General features: G+C 38.8%; 1 protein-coding gene across 1 annotated transcript; it reads left to right on the top strand.

Moving 5' to 3' along the window:
* The first annotated feature begins 5,882 nt into the window (after window positions 1–5,882).
* On the top strand, window positions 5,883–18,392 carry LOC124291780. Its single transcript, XM_046728856.1, has 4 exons — window positions 5,883–6,774; window positions 8,208–8,360; window positions 15,860–16,061; window positions 16,869–18,392. The coding sequence occupies exons 1-4, from the start codon at window positions 6,535–6,537 to the stop codon at window positions 16,973–16,975; spliced, it is 702 nt and encodes a 233-aa protein (XP_046584812.1). The 5' UTR covers window positions 5,883–6,534; the 3' UTR covers window positions 16,976–18,392.
* The last annotated feature ends 360 nt before the right edge of the window (window positions 18,393–18,752 follow it).

Here is an 18,752-nt window from a genome sequence, read left to right as displayed (position 1 = left end):
ACTGAACTGTCTGGTGCAGACAGCGCCATATAGCTGGAATATTGCTGAGTGCGGCGTAAAACTAAACTCAATCACTCCATGTGGATCAGTGCTGACCAGCAGGGCAAATATGACATCAACATGTCAGGAAAGTCCGCTCTCTACACGAACCTCATTATGGCTGTATTGTGCTCCGCTTCAACCACTCCCAACAGGGAAGTCAATACCAGCACCTGTTTCCGCTCACTGTAGACTATCAGATAACAGTATAATACATCTCTTTTATCCATTTAGTGTCAGCTGTTTCTCGCAGTAACATGTACAGCAGATAGGAAGGCGACATGACACCACTGTTAACTTTGAATCTGGTTGCAACCACTATCGTGTTACTCATGTGCCTTCATGATGGAATACTCTATTTTGTTTATACATTATGTTTTTCATGTTGATACATAATAAGCACTAGATTTCTTATGGCTTAAGAATAAACATTTAATGAAAATATACTCGGAAATTTTAAGTTTCAAATACTGAAATATTGGAATTAAGAGAAAGAATTTTAGTAAATGAAGTTAACATGACCGCATATTAATGCAAGGTCACTACAAATATATACAGTATGCGTGAGGACACCGTACTGTATTTCAGTTATACCATGGCCTGTCAGACTGATATGGAGGGTCAGAAACTGTTATTGTACAAGGTTTACGGACCTGTGAAGATCCGGGTTAGAATTGATCTTCAGTAACCCATGCTTGTCGTAAGAAGCGGCTAACAGGATCAGGTGGTCAGGCTCGCTGACTTGGTTGACACATGTCATCGTATCCCAATTGCGTAAGTAGATGCTCATGATGTTGATCACTGGAATATCTGTTCCAGATTCGATTATTTACAGATTGCTAGCGTGCTGAGTGTGGCGTTTAACAGAAACAATCTAAACCTCGTATACGTTGTCTTGACCTGCATCACCCTTCAGTCTGTATACACTGACCACATCACGATAACGAACAAGGGATGTGTATATCCTTAAACAGATTCAGACAAAGAGAGGACTAACCAGAGGATAAACCAATTAGTCTACAAAATTAAGAGCGTTTCTGTATTATCTTCAGTTTTAATTGTAGTTCTTCATAAACTGAACTACTGTCGCTAATAAAAATATTTTTTAATTTTTTTAAAAAAATTCTATTTTTCATTTTTTATCCTCAGAATAGAAGACATGTACAATGTAAATAAAGGTGTATAACGACTGGACACATGCAAATAAAAATATACTTCCCAGACGCTTCCTTCGGATTGCATGGACTTAGGGGCCCGTGGATCTGTGAGGATGAGCTTTGAATTTCAGAAATACCCAACACTTCATGGTGCAGTAATAACATTTGAAGAAGTTATTTACGAGCACATGGATTGTTACAAAAATACATGGTAATAGTTTCAGCTACCTACAGTAGGGTTTGTCAAATCCAATACCTTCTTACATTCGGATCCGAAATGTATCATATGCAACTTGAACAAACACCAAACACTTATTGTAGTCATTTCTTGATCGAACACCAAACATTTACTACAGTATTTTCTTACTTGAACAACAAACACCATACATTTATTATAGTCTTACCTTACTTAAACAGGGCGGTGGGGTAGCATAGTGGGTAATATGTTGGCTCGTCACGCCGAAGACCCGGGTTCGATTCCCCACTTGGGTACAATGTGTGAAGCCCATTTCTGGTGTCCCCCGCAGTGATGTTGCTGGAATATTGCTAAAAGCGACGTAAAACCAAACTCGATCACTCACTTAAACAACAAACACTTACTACAGTCATTTCTTACTTGAACAACAAACACCAAACATATATTATAGTCTTACCTTACTTGAACACCAAACATTTATTATAGCCTTTTCTTACTTGAACAGCAAACACCAAACATTGATCAGTCGTTTCTTACTTGAACACCAAACACCAAACATTTATTATAGCCTTTTCTTAGTTGAACACCAAATATTTACTACAGTCATTTCTTACTGGAACAACAAACACCAAATATTTACTTGTCCTTTTTTACTTGAACAACAAACACCAAACATTTATTATAGCCTTTTCTTACTTGAACAACTCCACATTTGTAGCTGTCACTTCAGACCCTGCCAGTGTTGTTATTCTGAACATGCGCGGAAATCAATGGAATATACTAGCAACTTAGTAACAAGCGCTGCAGGTTTGTTAATCCGGGGTTACAAGAAGGCTGTGATACGCTTGACAGCCAGTTGAGATGTGGAGTTTACAAGCGACCCTGGACAGAATACCTTCCAGAACATCCGAGGAATAGTGAGTGAGTGAATGTGTTTAGTTTTGCGCCGCTTTTAGCAATATTCCAACAATATCACGGCGGGGGGCACCAGAAATGGGCTTCACACATTGTACCCATGTGGGGAATCGAACCCGGGTTCTCGGCGTGACGAGCGGACGCTTTAACCACTATTATCAGAGGAATAGCGGGAACCAGGAGAGGTCACATACTGGTGGTTGGTGTAGGCGCCAACAAGGTTGTCCTAATGACAAGGACGGTCAGTATGTGATGGACATGTTGACGGCCACAGTGGGGAGGAATTAGCCCTCCGGACATAAAAGTAGATACAGGCTTACATAGTGAAACCCTGCAGGTCAAGACGGACCGGTCCCTAGTTAAATCGATTCGACAACAAATTTCATTACTTTTCCATTGTTATTAGGTTTTAAGTGTAGATATGGCTGAAATATACAAAAATACTCTGCACACATAAAAAGAAGAAACGAAAAAGTGTTTTTCATATGTATACTATAATTATGTAATCAACAGACCATAATGAATTGTTCAAATTTGGCACTAGTCATTTTCACTGAAAGAGGTCGATCATGGCATACACTAAACGCCAAAAGAAACGTTACCCTCCTTCCTTAATGACGTAGGTACCTATCTTCAGCTGGCGTTGTGATGCGTGGACGTCCACTTCTTGGTCTGTCTACGGTGACCCCAGTCTGTCTGAAGCCCTGAATAAGTCTTATGACCGTGATACGGTGGCATCCGAGGGCGTTGGGAACAGCACTGTATGTCGACCCCCATCTGCACCATTACAATGGCTTTCTCTCTCTCGTCACGATATGGCTGAAATATTGCCGATGTGACGATAAATATTAACTCACTCACTCTTCAGCTGTTAATCGTGGCATATTTCTCGTACTTGTGTATCATATCATGCATTCTAGGCTCTTTGTACCCTACAGAATCATTCTATATGTGAAATGGATGCAAATACTGCTTGAATATTGCTGCGTTTTGGCGATTGATATTGCTATGTGTAAACAGAAAATGGAAAAATGTTACTTTGCAAGCAAAAATGTTAAAGATAATTTTAAATGTTCCTAAACATTTTTTCACAATATCAAAGACACGTTTTACTTGTTTTCTCTAATGCAAATCGGCAGAAAATGTTTTAAAAAACTGAAATCATAGGAATGATTATTTTACAATTTTACACACTCTACAACAGTTGTTTCTTGTTTTAATAGTTGAAAAATGGTGACTTTAAATGGTTATCTTTCTCTCAAACCAGAATTGTATTTCAACCTTTCTTTTGGACATCGAAATCACTGTTTTATTTTATTTCGGCATGGACGAAAATAAGACAATTTAACTTTTCTGAAAAAGATGCATTTTACCTAAATATGAATGCATTTGAGAATTGTGTTTCGTGATTTGCATAAAGCTGTGTTGTTAAGCGTTCTTGTAAACTAATACCATCCAACATATCTTTGATAGTTTTTAATTAATTCATAAATGTAGGAGGGTAGCGTTTCTTGTGGCGTTTAGTGTACATGAAACAATCCGAAGCCAGTTTCAACATCTGTTCTCAATATCTTGTAAACTACGTTCACGTTAGTGCGTTTGGCAACCACGCTTCCTCGAGGTTGCGGTCGGGGTTTTTTCGTTTTTTTATTCTCCACACACACCCGAAGCAGGCAGAGTAAAGTACCGTCTGAAATAGACAAAAAAAACTGTTCCTCTGTATCCCTAAAATTTACATAATTGCAAATAGCATATGTCCAAATAACCCACACCAGCCTAATTGGGCGCACTCTCCTACCCAGAGTTCCATGCGGCAAGCCAGCATAGTACCTCTGCCACAGGCCAGAAAGATGTGACGATTCGTCACATCTTGTACCGTCCATTCAATATAATCTACATATTCCTGAACTGTTTTATTTTTTACGAGTCTACACATCTAATTAAACATCTTTGTTAGAATGGTTTTGTTTCACTGAGAAAATATCCTAAAACATGTAACACTATTTCGATTTGCGTAGCGATACTTTGTTTACATAGGTTTATACGGCTCCACGTGCTGTCCATCGAAGCCAACAGAGAGCAAACGATGCATCCAGTTTGATATCTAAATATGTACTGTCATAAATGTTATTGTCGCAGTTGTGAAAGAATATATATGTAACAATGTAAAACATTGTGAAGAGCGCGCCCAAAGCTTGCCTAAGACCAGTCTCTTCTTATTATGAATATACGCGCTTGTTTACAAACAAGAGAAAAGTCCGGTCACGTGATATGCAAATTAGCCTGTGGCAGTGACGTTATGCTAAGTCATCGCTGCGCCGGAGTGTGAACTGGGCGTTCAGTGGGAGGCGTAATAGGACATCCAGAAAAGCATGTTTACTCGTATAATCGGTCAAAACTTAGATAAAATACGAATAGCTGCTGCAAACAATAGATCAGACTTTAGATGGCAATTAGGTCGCTCAGCCAGGTATGACGAAGGGCCGTCGACTCACCTGGCATGAAATGCATGTGCTGCCCACAGACACAAGGGGTCATCTCAAATATCTTTTATGCTTTTTCATGTGTATTGAATATGTCTCTACTGATTATCTAATCTTAGCTAATATCTCTATCCCCAAAGCCCGACCCCAACTACCATCAGCAACACCCGTTTTGGTTTTGATTTTGAGACGACCCCTCCTACCTGTTTCTTTTTATAGTGATAGTGAGACTCCATGGTATCTACATCCTTAATAGTTTCAGTATTAAAGTTGTTATTTTTTACGTCTGCAATCGTTTATAATGAAGCTAAGTCTAATTTCAAAATGGACATTCAAAAAGTGTCATTTGTTATACAATATCATCGCACACTAATTTGCATAAAGCCACGGTCTGCTCCAAATAAGTCGCTTCGGACTTTGTAAAAAACGCATTTCTCATTTCTGCACTAATATCTCCTCAGTAAAATCCTTTTTTAACGTTTCCTATCTCCCTACCACTGAGACTGTAGTTAGGCCGAACTTAGTTCAACAGATATTTCACACTTTCACATATTAACTACCTAAATTGTAGATATAAATGTGAAAAAAAAGAGTTTTTTTCTGTTTCCGACAGTACTTTTAGTCTGCCTCACAGTCTCCGAAACGCTTTATTTTTCCTTCCGCCCAGCTCTAGATGAAGCAAGTCTAGATTTCTTCAGGTTCTGAATGTCCCATCTCACTTGAGGCTCTTTTTCAGTTTAAAAGGAATATTTGTTTCTATCAAACTTATATCATTAGTCTACAGGCAGACATAAAAAATCATGTTTGGTCAAATATGCCTTTTTCCTACCTTTTCGAGGTTCGTTCATTTGTTTCGTTTGTTGCTGGTTTGTTTGGGTTTTTTAGGTTTGGCGTTTGTTTTAGGTTTTTTATATGGGGTGGGGGTGGGGGTTGTTGTTGGTTTGTGTGTGTGTGTGTTGGGGGTATTTGTTGTTTTCTTGGTTGTTTTTTTGTTTTTGGTTGTTGTTTTTCTTTATTTGGGTGGAGGCGATGTAATCTGGGTATATTTCACAAAATCAGGCCAAGATTCGGTCCAATTTGATTTGAACAATTACAGTTGATCGGAGAATTTGACTTGTGAAATGCAAACGTTCTTGACTAAATAATGTATTTGTAGATGGTTTGGTATCATTGTGAATATACAATATATTCCAACTTCGCTTCCTGGTGAGCCTATCCAATAAGCCAAATGCCACCTACTGATATGACTAGTAAGAATTTTCCAAATAGCGTAATATGTGTACATATAATTAATGTACTTTACAATACGTACTGTCATATCATTGCGCCTGCAGACGACGGTTCGGCAACTTCCGAGAGCTTCCGGAATGACCCCGTGAACAACTTTACGGAGACAGTTGTCACCTTGACAACCATCACAAGTTCAAAGCATTTACAGACATTTAACTTACATTTATACTTCTTACAACATGCTACTTGTTACAACTCGTGACTGTCAAGTGTTTAGATGCATGCAAAACCGGGGTATTTACCTGTCAATATTTACAAAATAGAGAACTATTTTTTTCGGAGCAATATCAAAGCGTCAAAAGAGGTGAGGCGATCGCGTGCATTGTCCCGCGTCGCCACTGTTTACGCGACTACAAACGGAAGTGTGGCAGAGAATTATTGTTGTCAGTTTCACCAGGTTTTCTTTATACGTTAATTATGTAGATTTATTGCGGAAATATCATTCACAGCTAATATGTCAGCCGAGGCTTTGTTTGAACCAAGGGTTAACTTTGGACAGGGCAAGAGTGCCACAACATTGTTGACAGAAGATGGGTGTTATTTTCCTATCGTTGCACATGGAACTTACAGAGAGAGACAGAAAGCGCTGTCAGCGCCATTCAAGAGGGGGTGGGGCGCCCGACCCATGCATGCCACCACCCTCCTCATAGCCAAAGCCCCTTGGGTACCGGATTACACAACAACCTCGAAACAGGTACTTTAGAAAATGTGCTGTAATGATTGGAAACTGTCTTGTTTTTATTCAGTTGCTGTAAGTGCTGTAAATTGTCATTAATGTTGTAAACAGTTTTACACCTCCACATTGGCCACAGCTACATAGTATATAAACTTTGGGAAATTATTTCCTGCAGTCATTACAATCAATCTGTGGTAAATCATTTTTATATTATATATTTTTTGAAAATGTCATTACTTTCTAAAGCAAACTTCTCTGTTAGTTTGAAAAGAGTGAAAATGTCAATTTTCTAAAGCATAGTCAGACAATGTTTGACACTGACAAGTATCTGTCAGCTGTTCAGAGTATGAGCAAATAGAAAATTCTTTCGTCTTAATTGATCTTGACCTGAAAGTGAACGTAATTTAGGGTCTTTTGGTATACCATAAAGAATTGTTCAGATTTTATTTATTTATTCACCAAATTACTCTTTGGTCTCAATTGGTCTTGACCAGAAAGTGAAAGTACTTTAGAAAATCCTTTTGTAAACCATAAAGAATTGTTTACATTTTATTGTGCTATTCACCACACCACTTCTGTTATAAATTACATAAAGAATCAACAGAACCAAGAATAACACCAAACTATTAAATCACTGGTTAAATCATTCTCCTGGGACAGTTTACCAGGTTGTAGCCAAAACATCCATGTTAGTGTCAAACACTATATAATCAATATCACCTCATTTTCAATTTATTCCTTTTTGATGACAATGAATAAGTATTTATATAAGACATGGAGACTTCTCTGAAAAAAGTAGATTTTATACCATGAAAATCTCTAAATTATGAGATACAATGAAAAATGGTTTGGGGCAATGAGACTGACAGGTTCGAAACAGACTGTCCACTCAAGTCCTGATTTGCAACATTGCACCCAAATTAAAAACTTTCACTTTAAAAAAAAAATATAATCAAGGGCAAATAAGGTTCTTTATGTAATCCTTTCACATGTTTAGAGTTTAAGCAAATGGTAAGTAATGCATGTTGTGTAGACATGAAGATAATACATCGCGGTTATAATTCAAAACACGATTTAAGTCGGAAAATAGGGCTTGGAAACTGATGTATTACTAAGTGTTTATTTCTAAGGGAAGTCACTCTGTGTGATCATATTTGGCTATGACATAGCACAATTTTATTCATTTTCTTTGAATGTGTTGCTAAAACAGAACCTCAACAAATTTAAGCAGAGTTGATTGAAATCTTCAGCCATCATGTCATGTGAAGGGGTAATAAAGGCCATATTCAGTGTGCTCGATATTAGGATGAATCCCTCTTAGTCCATGGAAGTATGGCTTGACATGCCCTATTCCATGGCCAGTTTCATTCAGAATGGGGGCATATAGGTCTGTGAGTGTGCTCTGTTCTTTATCAAAATGTATGTCGATATATGTGGAGCTTCTCTTCCAGTTTCATGGGGGCAGTAAGGCACTGAATCCAGGTGCACGTGCCACACCGGCCCCCTCCATGCACGTCTCCCAGTATTATCTGGGCGTGCCCCACCGTGATAACCCATGGCACACCAACTACTCCAAAGACTTCACAGCCAAACAGTGCCCGAGTGTAAGTATATCACTATCACAGAGAGTATATTGTTGTGCCTAGACTAACACTATCACAGAGAGTATATCATTGGTGCCCAGAGTAACACTATCATGGAGAGTGTATCATTGATGCCCAGAGTAACACTATCATGGAGAGTATATCATTGGTGCCCAGACTAACACTATCATGGAGAGTATATCATTGGTGCCCACACTAACACTATCATGGAGAGTATATCATTGGTGCCCACACTAACACTATCATGGAGAGTATATCATTGGTGCCCACACTAACACTATCATGGAGAGTATATCATTGGTGCCCAGACTAACACTATCATGGAGAGTATATCATTGGTGCCCAGACTAACACTATCATGGAGAGTATATCATTGGTGCCCAGACTAACAACTATCATGGAGGTATATCATTGGTGCCCAGACTAACACTATCATGGAGAGTATATGTGCTGCTTGTCAGGTGTAATGATTTATTCAGTCCCTCGGTTGAATTACACTGATCAGTTATATATAGTAAAAAGCTGTAAACAAAACAAAGGCCTGAATTACAATGGAGTTCCATAAATCCTATGTCCTATTTCAAAGTAACTGTACCTTATAACATGAAGCAAATAGGATAATATCACTGAAATAAGACTACAGTAATTGATACAGGTTGAAAGGTGAAATATATCCTAATTACAAACCTTTAACAATAGCATAAGTTGGCCCGAAGTTCAAAGGGTTCCTTACATCAAATTTATCTCCATTGTAGCCTAGGTAAAACATACACACAAATTTACATGTATCTTTCCTGACAGATACACTTTACAGAAGTGAAAATAAACAAATTCAAATTAAATGTCACGGAAATTAATGCAATCGAGCCTATATGTAGATAAAGCGTGTGACTAAAACCTGTGCTATTTTACCCGATGGATGAAATCACTTTAATTTACACTAAATTTGCCCTAACAGGTACATAGATGTAGAATAACAATACTCTAGACGTAAGAAATGAAGAGTACTTACATCTTAGTTGTCCAATATGTTCCGATGCAATCGGATGACCTATTATTTCCTAATTTTCCATTTTACTGCCCATAAAGCATGGCCGGAGCCTCTTGCTTGCCAAGCGCGATAACTCTAAACCCCTGACGTTAAATAAGACCGGTATAAAAAAAATATGCCTTTGACGGACATAATCAAAGGGAGATAATTTCATCAACCTAATGTTGGTGCCCACACTTAAGTTCACTTATCACACTCTTGAAACCAGATTTCCAAATAGGGTAGTCTTCAGGCTTGTTGTTAAAGTTCGTGAGTCTAGAGAGGACAAGATCCTTGCGAAGTAGGTAGCGCATGAAGTCAGAGTTGCAATCTGGTGTGTATGGTGGTGCCTCCGGGTTAAGCAAAGTGTTAGGTTTCATTTGAGCTGTCTGTTGCACTTGTTCCTGATTGACTATTTCAACGGAGTGATCTCCTGTCTGAATATTGTCTGATATGTATCTCGTGACTTTTTGGACAGGGTCGTCGTATGGTAGGAGCAGGGGTGGTGGTGATCGCTGTTCTGATTGTCTGTCGACAGATTCTAAAACCTGTAATTATGCTTCCGCTACCGCAATGTTCTTTTGTGATTCCAGGATTTTGAGCTCATTATCCATTTGAAGAGTTCAGAGTCAAGTTGAGCCCTTTTTACAGATAATTCAGAGTCCATTTGAGCCTTTTTAAGCGAAAGCTCAGCCTCCTTCTGAGCGAATTGTAGCTCAACACGAGCCGATTGTGCTTCAGCTCTTTTCAACTCTATCACTGAACTAATGTTCGATCTACTGGACACTCTTGAACATTTTGATTTAGACCGATTTGAGGATTCACTGTGAACCGACGGAGGTCTTTCCTGGTTTGTGTTGTCCTGTGATGCAGCCTTGCCTGAAGATGACTTCTTGTTCTGTGTTTCAACCGATGATGATGCTTGGTTCGGGGTTTTGACTGATGATGCCGCTTCATCCTGTGACTCTCCCGATGTAGGAAGGTTGTCTGGAGACAATTCTGATGATGATGACATGGCTGGGTCTTATCTTATGAGAAGAATTTAAGATCTTTTTACTGTGCTGTCTGCGCTCTGGTGTAATGACTTCACGCAAACTGCTTGTCAGTGTCGTATTTATTCAGTCCTCGGATTGAATTACACTGATCAGTTATATATAGTAAAAAGCTGTAAACAAAACAAAGGCCTGAATTACAATGGAGTTCCATAAATCCTATGTCCTATTTCAAAGTAACTGTACCTTATAACATGAAGCAAATAGGATAATATACGAAATAAGACTACAGTAATTGATACAGGTTGAAAGGTGAAATATATCCTAATTACAAACCTTTAACAATAGCATAAGTTGACGAAGTTCAAAGGGTTCCTTACATCAAATTTATCTCCATTGTAGCCTAGGTAAAACATACACACAAATTAACTACATGTATCTTTCCTGACAGATACACTTTACAGAGTGAAAATAAACAAATTCAAATTAAATGTACGGAAATTAATGCAATCGAGCCTATATGTAGATAAAGCGTGTGACTAAAACCTGTGCTATTTTACCGATGGATGAAATCACTTTAATTTACACTAAATTTGCCCTAACAGGTACATAGATGTAGAATAACAATACTCTAGACGTAAGAAATGAAGAGTACTTACATCTTAGTTGTCTTATATGTTCCGATGCAATCGGATGACCTATTATTTCCTAATTTTCCATTTTACTGCCCATAAAGCATGGCCGGAGCCTCTTGCTTGCCAAGCGCGATAACTCTAAACCCCTGACGTTAAATAAGACAGGTATAAAAAAAATATGCCTTTGACGGACATAATCAAAGGGAGATAATTTCATCAACCTAATGTGACAAATAGGATTCAAAAGGAGTAACCTACTACTGTTACTGATGTAACGTAACAGTATATCTTAGTGCCCAGACTTACACTATCAGAGAAAGTATATCATCGGTGCCCAGACTAACACTATCAGAGAAAGTATATCATCGGTGCCCAGACTAACACTATGGTCCTCAATACCTCAGGCTAGGATTATATCTTGAATATCTGTGAAATTGTGTAGCCGTAATTTATACCTTTTTCAATAATATGTCTGTGAGATGAGTTTTACAACTTTTGACTGGAGTCTTTCTCTAAGCTATTACTAATATTCTATATTTATATTTTCCTAATATCTGAATCCTAATATATCGCTTGTAGTGGTAATAATGAATAATGAATTTTGTATGAAATATTATTCCATGATAACTTACTATCATGGAGAGTATATCATTGGTGCCCAGACTAACACTATCATGGAGAGTATATCATTGGTTCCCACACTAACACTATCATGGAGAGTATATCATCGGTGCCCAGACTAACACTATCATGGAGAGTATATCATCGGTGCCCAGACTAACACTATCAGAGAAAGTATATCATCGGTGCCCACACTAACACTATCATGGAGAGTATATCATCGGTGCCCAGACTAACACTATCAGAGAAAGTATATCATCGGTGCCCACACTAGCACTATCATGGAGAGTATATCATTGGTGCCCAGACTAACACTATCATGGAGAGTATATCATTGGTGCCTAGACTAACACTGTCACAGAGAGTATATCATTGGTGCCCACACTAACACTATCATGGAGAGTATATCATCGGTGCCCACACTAACACTATCATGGAAAGTATATCATTGGTGCCCACACTAACACTATCATGGAGAGTATATCATTGGTGCCTGGACTAACACTGTCACAGAGAGTATATCATTGGTGCCCACACTAACACTATCATTGAGAGTATATCATTGGTGCCCAGACTAACACTATCATGGAGAGTATATCATTGGTGCCCAGACTAACAATATCATGGAGAGTATATCATTGGTGCCCACACTAACACTATCATGGAAAGTATATCATTGGTGCCCAGACTAACACTATCAGAGAAAGTATATCATCGATGCCCACACTAACACTATCATGGAGAGTATATCATTGGTGCCCAGACTAACACTATCATGGAGAGTATATCATTGGTGCCCAGACTAACAATATCATGGAGAGTATATCATCGGTGCCCAGACTAACACTATCAGAGAAAGTATATCATCGGTGCCCACACTAACACTATCATGGAGAGTATATCATTGGTATCACTTGCTTGATAACGGTGTTAGTATCTACACCGAAACGTCGCACTCATTGCAATAAAGAAGTTGACTATCCATAGAAATCAGTTTTCCGACGTTTCGGTGTAGATACTAACACCGTTATCAAGGAAGTGATGTCACTTGCTTGATAACGGTGTTAGTATCTTCACCGAAACGTCGCACTCATTGCAATAAAGAAGTTGACTATCCATAGAAATCAGTTTTCCTCCCTATATCATCGGTGCCCAGACTAACACTATCAGAGAGTATATCATCGGTGCCCAGACTAACACTGTCATGGAGAGTATATCATCAGTGCCCAGACTAACACTATCAGAGAGAGTATATCATCAGTGCCCAGACTAACACTGTCATGGAGAGTATATCATTGGTGCCCACACTAACACTATCATGGAGAGTATATCATTGGTGCCCACACTAACACTATCATGGAGAGTATATCATTGGTGCCCAGACTAACACTATCACAGAGAGTATATCATTGGTGCCTGGACTAACACTGTCACAGAGAGTATATCATTGGTGCCTAGACTAACACTGTCACAGAGAGTATATCATTGGTGCCCAGACTAACACTATCATGGAGAGTATATCATTGGTGCCCACACTAACACTATCATGGAGAGTATATCATTGGTGCCAATACTAACACTATCACAGAGAGTATATCATCGGTGCCCACACTAACACTATCATGGAGAGTATATCATCAGTGCCCAGACTAACACTATCATGGAGAGTATATCATTGGTGCCTAGACTAACACTATCATGGAAAGTATATCATCGGTGCCCAGACTAACACTATCATGGAGAGTATATCATCGGTGCCCAGACTAACACTATCAGAGAAAGTATATCATCGGTGCCCACACTAACACTATCATGGAGAGTATATCATTGGTGCCCAGACTAACTCTATCATGGAGAGTATATCATCGGTGCCCACACTAACACTATCATGGAGAGTATATCATTGGTGCCCAGACTAACACTATCATGGAGAGTATATCATCGGTGCCCAGACTAACACTATCAGAGAAAGTATATCATCGGTGCCCACACTAACACTATCATGGAGAGTATATCATTGGTATCACTTGCTTGATAACGGTGTTAGTATCTACACCGAAACGTCGCACTCATTGCAATAAAGAAGTTGACTATCCATAGAAATCAGTTTTTCCGAGCGTTTAGATATTAATACTAACACCGTTATCAAGCAAGTGATATCTACTGCTTGATAATTGAGTGTTAGTATCTTCACCGAAACGTCGCACTCATTGCAATAAAGAAGTTGACTATCCATAGAAATCAGTTTTCCTCCCTATATCATCGGTGCCCAGACTAACACTATCAGAGAGAGTATATCATCGGTGCCCAGACTAACACTGTCATGGAGAGTATATCATCAGTGCCCAGACTAACACTATCAGAGAGAGTATATCATCAGTGCCCAGACTAACACTGTCATGGAGAGTATATCATTGGTGCCCACACTAACACTATCATGGAGAGTATATCATTGGTGCCCACACTAACACTATCATGGAGAGTATATCATTGGTGCCCAGACTAACACTATCACAGAGAGTATATCATTGGTGCCTGGACTAACACTGTCACAGAGAGTATATCATTGGTGCCTAGACTAACACTGTCACAGAGAGTATATCATTGGTGCCCAGACTAACACTATCATGGAGAGTATATCATTGGTGCCCACACTAACACTATCATGGAGAGTATATCATTGGTGCCAATACTAACACTATCACAGAGAGTATATCATCGGTGCCCACACTAACACTATCATGGAGAGTATATCATCAGTGCCCAGACTAACACTATCATGGAGAGTATATCATTGGTGCCTAGACTAACACTATCATGGAAAGTATATCATCGGTGCCCAGACTAACACTATCATGGAGAGTATATCATCGGTGCCCAGACTAACACTATCAGAGAAAGTATATCATTGGTGCCCACACTAACACTATCATGGAGAGTATATCATTGGTGCCCAGACTAACTCTATCATGGAGAGTATATCATTGGTGCCAAGACTAACACTATCATGGAGAGTATATCATTGGTGCCCAGACTAACACTATCATGGAGAGTATATCATCGGTGCCCACACTAACACTATCATGGAGAGTATATCATTGGTGCCCAGACTAACACTATCATGGAGAGTATATCATCGGTGCCCAGACTAACACTATCAGAGAAAGTATATCATCGGTGCCCACACTAACACTATCATGGAGAGTATATCATTGGTATCACTTGCTTGATAACGGTGTTAGTATCTACACCGAAACGTCGCACTCATTGCAATAAAGAAGTTGACTGACTATCCATAGAAATCGGTTTTCGATCGTTTATATAGATATAAACACCGTATCAACAAGTGATATCACTTGCTTGATAACGGTGTTAGTATCTACACCGAAACGTCGCACTCATTGCAATAAAGAAGTTGACTATCCATAGAAATCAGTTTTCCTCCCTATATCATCGGTGCCCAGAATAACACTATTACAGAGTATATCATCAGTGCCCAGACTAACACTGTCATGGAGAGTATATCATCGGTGCCCAGACTAACACTATCAGAGAGAGTATATCATCAGTGCCCAGACTAACACTGTCATGGAGAGTATATCATTGGTGCCCAGACTAACACTATCATGGAGAGTATATCATCGCTGCCCACACTAACACTATCACAGAGAGTATATCATCGGTGCCCAGACTAACACTATCATGGAGAGTATATCATCGCTGCCCAGAATAACACTATTACAGAGTATATCATTTGGGCCTATAGGGCTATTGTCACACTGTACATAGAAATAGCTACAAAAATTACATACAGAGAAACAATCCCCATAACATTAGCATCATAACCATCAAAACAGCGAATGTTATCAATGGACCCAAACCCAATAATTTACACATCAGGTACCTTTGTCCTGACCTGCATGAATGAAAGTGATTTTAGTTTAAATATGTGGAAATATTCCATAATTTGGTAGCCTGTTGTTTCCTTTGGTATTCCCAATGCTGTGTGCATTGCCATATTCACTGGTGTGAGTTTCACTAGTGGCAAACATCCGAGACCTGCATCGTCAAGACTTACATCCCAGGTCAAGCAGACACACCATGATATAGCTGAAACATTTTCAAAGATGTCTTAATGTTAACTCAGATCAACTCATTATTCATGCAAACTTTCAGTCTTGGATATTCTGCGATGTCTAATCTTCACTGCATCTTCCACAGGCCAGTCAACTTCATGTGACAGCACATGCCAAAAGTCAAGAACAGAGGTCAGGGTCAGAGGTGAAGGCCGTAATCCGCGTGTCTGATGATCCTCCCAGCTACTGGTCTCAGTATAATCGTATCCACAGCAAGCTGGGCCACATGCTGGGTCAGGGTGTATCTAGGGAATATCCCGTCAGAAAGCAGTACAACTTCATCACAGGTAGGTCAGAGGTCACACACAAGAACATCATCAGTTATTTCGACAATATTAAAACAGCCAGTTTGTCATTTTTAAGAATGTCTGACACAGTGACTAATGGTAATAATATCCCAGTGTCAGGAGTTTGGATTTCTGGATAAAAAACATGGCAGGTGTCAGTGGATTTCGCAAACCCGATTTATAGTACCAGGGGCTCCTTTCACTAAGCAACCTTTACTAAGGTTAACCTCTATAACTCCCATTTTTTAACATTGCACTAAGGTTACCTTAGTGACTTACGATCACCTTAGTGCTTTGTGAAAGGAGGCCAGGGCCCCGTTCCTCAAAGCGATCGTAGCGCTACGACAGTCGTAACTCCCATACTTTAACATAGACTTACGACTGGGGCCCTGAACTGATCTCTATCTTTTACCTGGCTGATTGTGAGGTATTCTGCAAACCTAAGCCAATCAGATGTCTCCATTTGTTGGAACTTCCTTTCATCATTGTACCTAGATCTGAAATGTTAAAAAGGGTTTCATCTCTATATGACGTAATAAAACAATCAAAGACAATAATGTTTTTTTCATAAACCAGAACAAAGGAATATCGACCTTGGATGGAGAGTATATCATCAGCATTAAAACGGATATTGATTGATGGTTGTATATGAAGTCTATAATTGCATGTTATCGTCCTTGCTATTTTCAACTTGACAGGTTTGTACATGCCGGCCATATTTTTCAGTGTCGACAAGAATTTCTCCTTTGAAGGTTTGTTATATAATATCATGTGAACAACATCTTGTATTCTGACCCCGTGTTCCAGGTACAATGGGGGCGCCAGCATGGAAGGAGGACAACCGACGAGTGTCCGGGAACCGTGTGTTACGTTCCATCAGGACCAAGGTGGAGAATACATCCATTATCAGTTGATACAGTGGTCGGCAGAAGCACATGTAAGGAAGACCAATGTTTTTATTTATGATGATACTGTCACTGATGGTTTTTTTGACATGTTATTGTTATATTTCAAAAGAGATTACTCAAAATCAACTGTCACTGATTTGTAAATTTCTGAGATTTTGTCCTTGATCACATGTATGGTTAGACTGCAAGGATGTGTTATTGTTGACGAGGACAATGTTCTCATACATTTGTTAGTTCTGTTGATGAGAATGTCAACCTTATTTTGAAACACTTGATTCTTGACATCAAGAATATTCTTGAGTAAAACTCAGGTTGTTAACACTACATCTTGTGGTTTTAATTTCTAAATCTGTGATTCCTCTCTGTTATATTACCAACAGCATTGTACATTATCCACCTTGCCACAACGTATACTAATGGGGGTTATATCCATATTTTGATTTCCTGGAGGTTGTATAACCATCTCATGTTGAATATGTTCACTAATATAATGAATTGCTGGATTGAATTAACATATGATGCCTCAACCTTGTGAATGGAAGATAAGGAAAATAACATATGGAATGATCAGTAGTACACTCATACAAGTCAAGATGACCCTGAAGTAGATACAGTGTTTAAGCTGAAGGACTCTTGTCATGCAGATCAGTGGGGTGTGAAAATCATCATCTCAGAGTGGTTGAGGAAGAGGGCTCTGAACATATCTTTCTGATTGGTATTTTGTAAAACCAGGGTTGACTTTGAACTGAGGGTAGTCTGATTACAAATATGATTGTGTGCCTATCAAGTTCTCTTGGACACTTAGGCGTTTTGATCTGAGAAATGTTCCCTTGACAAGTGTGGATGCATTTCTGCTAAACTGCAGTGTATACTTGATAGGATTAGATTGAGGTTGACCATGTTGAAGTTGTATGTTGGTCAAGCAGGAGATTAAAGGGTAACATAATGTTTATACTGCACCTTTAAGATAAGTTTGGGGCAAGAGCTTCAGAGAGGTGCAGTCAGTATTGTGTGAAGTTGTACAGCAGCTAAAACTGGTTAAAGACAAAAGTGTCCATAACCTAGCCTATTCATGAATCTTCCATATTGATATTTTTATAATGTTAAAAGACCTTGTGGTTCTTGCCCTACAGTATTGTTTTATGAAGATATATACAGAATCTTATATCTTTGATCTATACTTTACTGCAAAGTGTTTGTCCAGTATTTTATAATGATATGCAGTATTAAGAGAATCATTGTTCCTGTAGTCAAAGGATAACAAATTATGAGCCAATCAATTTGCTTTTCCTCGAGATTCCTTTCAATTTAATGTATATTTTTATAAAGCCAACTTGTTATGTGAGTGTATTTCAATGTTCAAGGTGTGGCTGTGAGGTACTGATGCTTACAAGTGTTTGTATAATAAAGATGTTTATATTGATGTGTTTGTTCCTCATGTCAGCATTTGTATTCATTATTGCCACAGAGTAAAACCTCACATACTTCAATGGACCACCGCCTTGATGTTGTGGACAGTCAGCCACTTGGTTGGATATTGTACCAAACAATGCCACACAGATGCATGGACGTTGTTCAGTGCAACAATCTCCAACATTGTTAAATCCCATTTTCTTTCATACATTATAGTCTGTTTGCAGGAAAAACATACCGATGAATTTCACTTTAAACAAAAAAGTAAATCAAATAAAGTGAAATTAAGATTGTAGATCCTCATAACTTTACCTTGCCAATTGAACATTAAAATCTCAAAATTTTATGCAACTTAGGATAAACGTTAAAC

This window comes from Haliotis rubra, unplaced genomic scaffold, assembly GCF_003918875.1.
Source record: "Haliotis rubra isolate DU_JTF1 unplaced genomic scaffold, ASM391887v1 Scf1131, whole genome shotgun sequence".
In the NCBI taxonomy this organism is placed as follows: domain Eukaryota; kingdom Metazoa; phylum Mollusca; class Gastropoda; order Lepetellida; family Haliotidae; genus Haliotis; species Haliotis rubra.
Note: the sequence above shows the minus strand (reverse complement) of the source record. Positions and strands in the feature narration are given on the sequence as shown.

What these genes read in the sequence shown, in the direction of transcription:
- LOC124291780 (XM_046728856.1), top strand. Translation starts at nt 6,535, where the DNA reads ATGTCAGCCGAGGCTTTGTTTGAACCAAGGGTTAACTTTGGACAGGGC. An exon ending in ACACAACAACCTCGAAACAG is followed by an intron (nt 6,775 to 8,207) that starts GTACTTTAGAAA and finishes CTTCTCTTCCAG; the next exon opens with TTTCATGGGGGCAGTAAGGC. An exon ending in GCAGTACAACTTCATCACAG is followed by an intron (nt 16,062 to 16,868) that starts GTAGGTCAGAGG and finishes CCCGTGTTCCAG; the next exon opens with GTACAATGGGGGCGCCAGCA.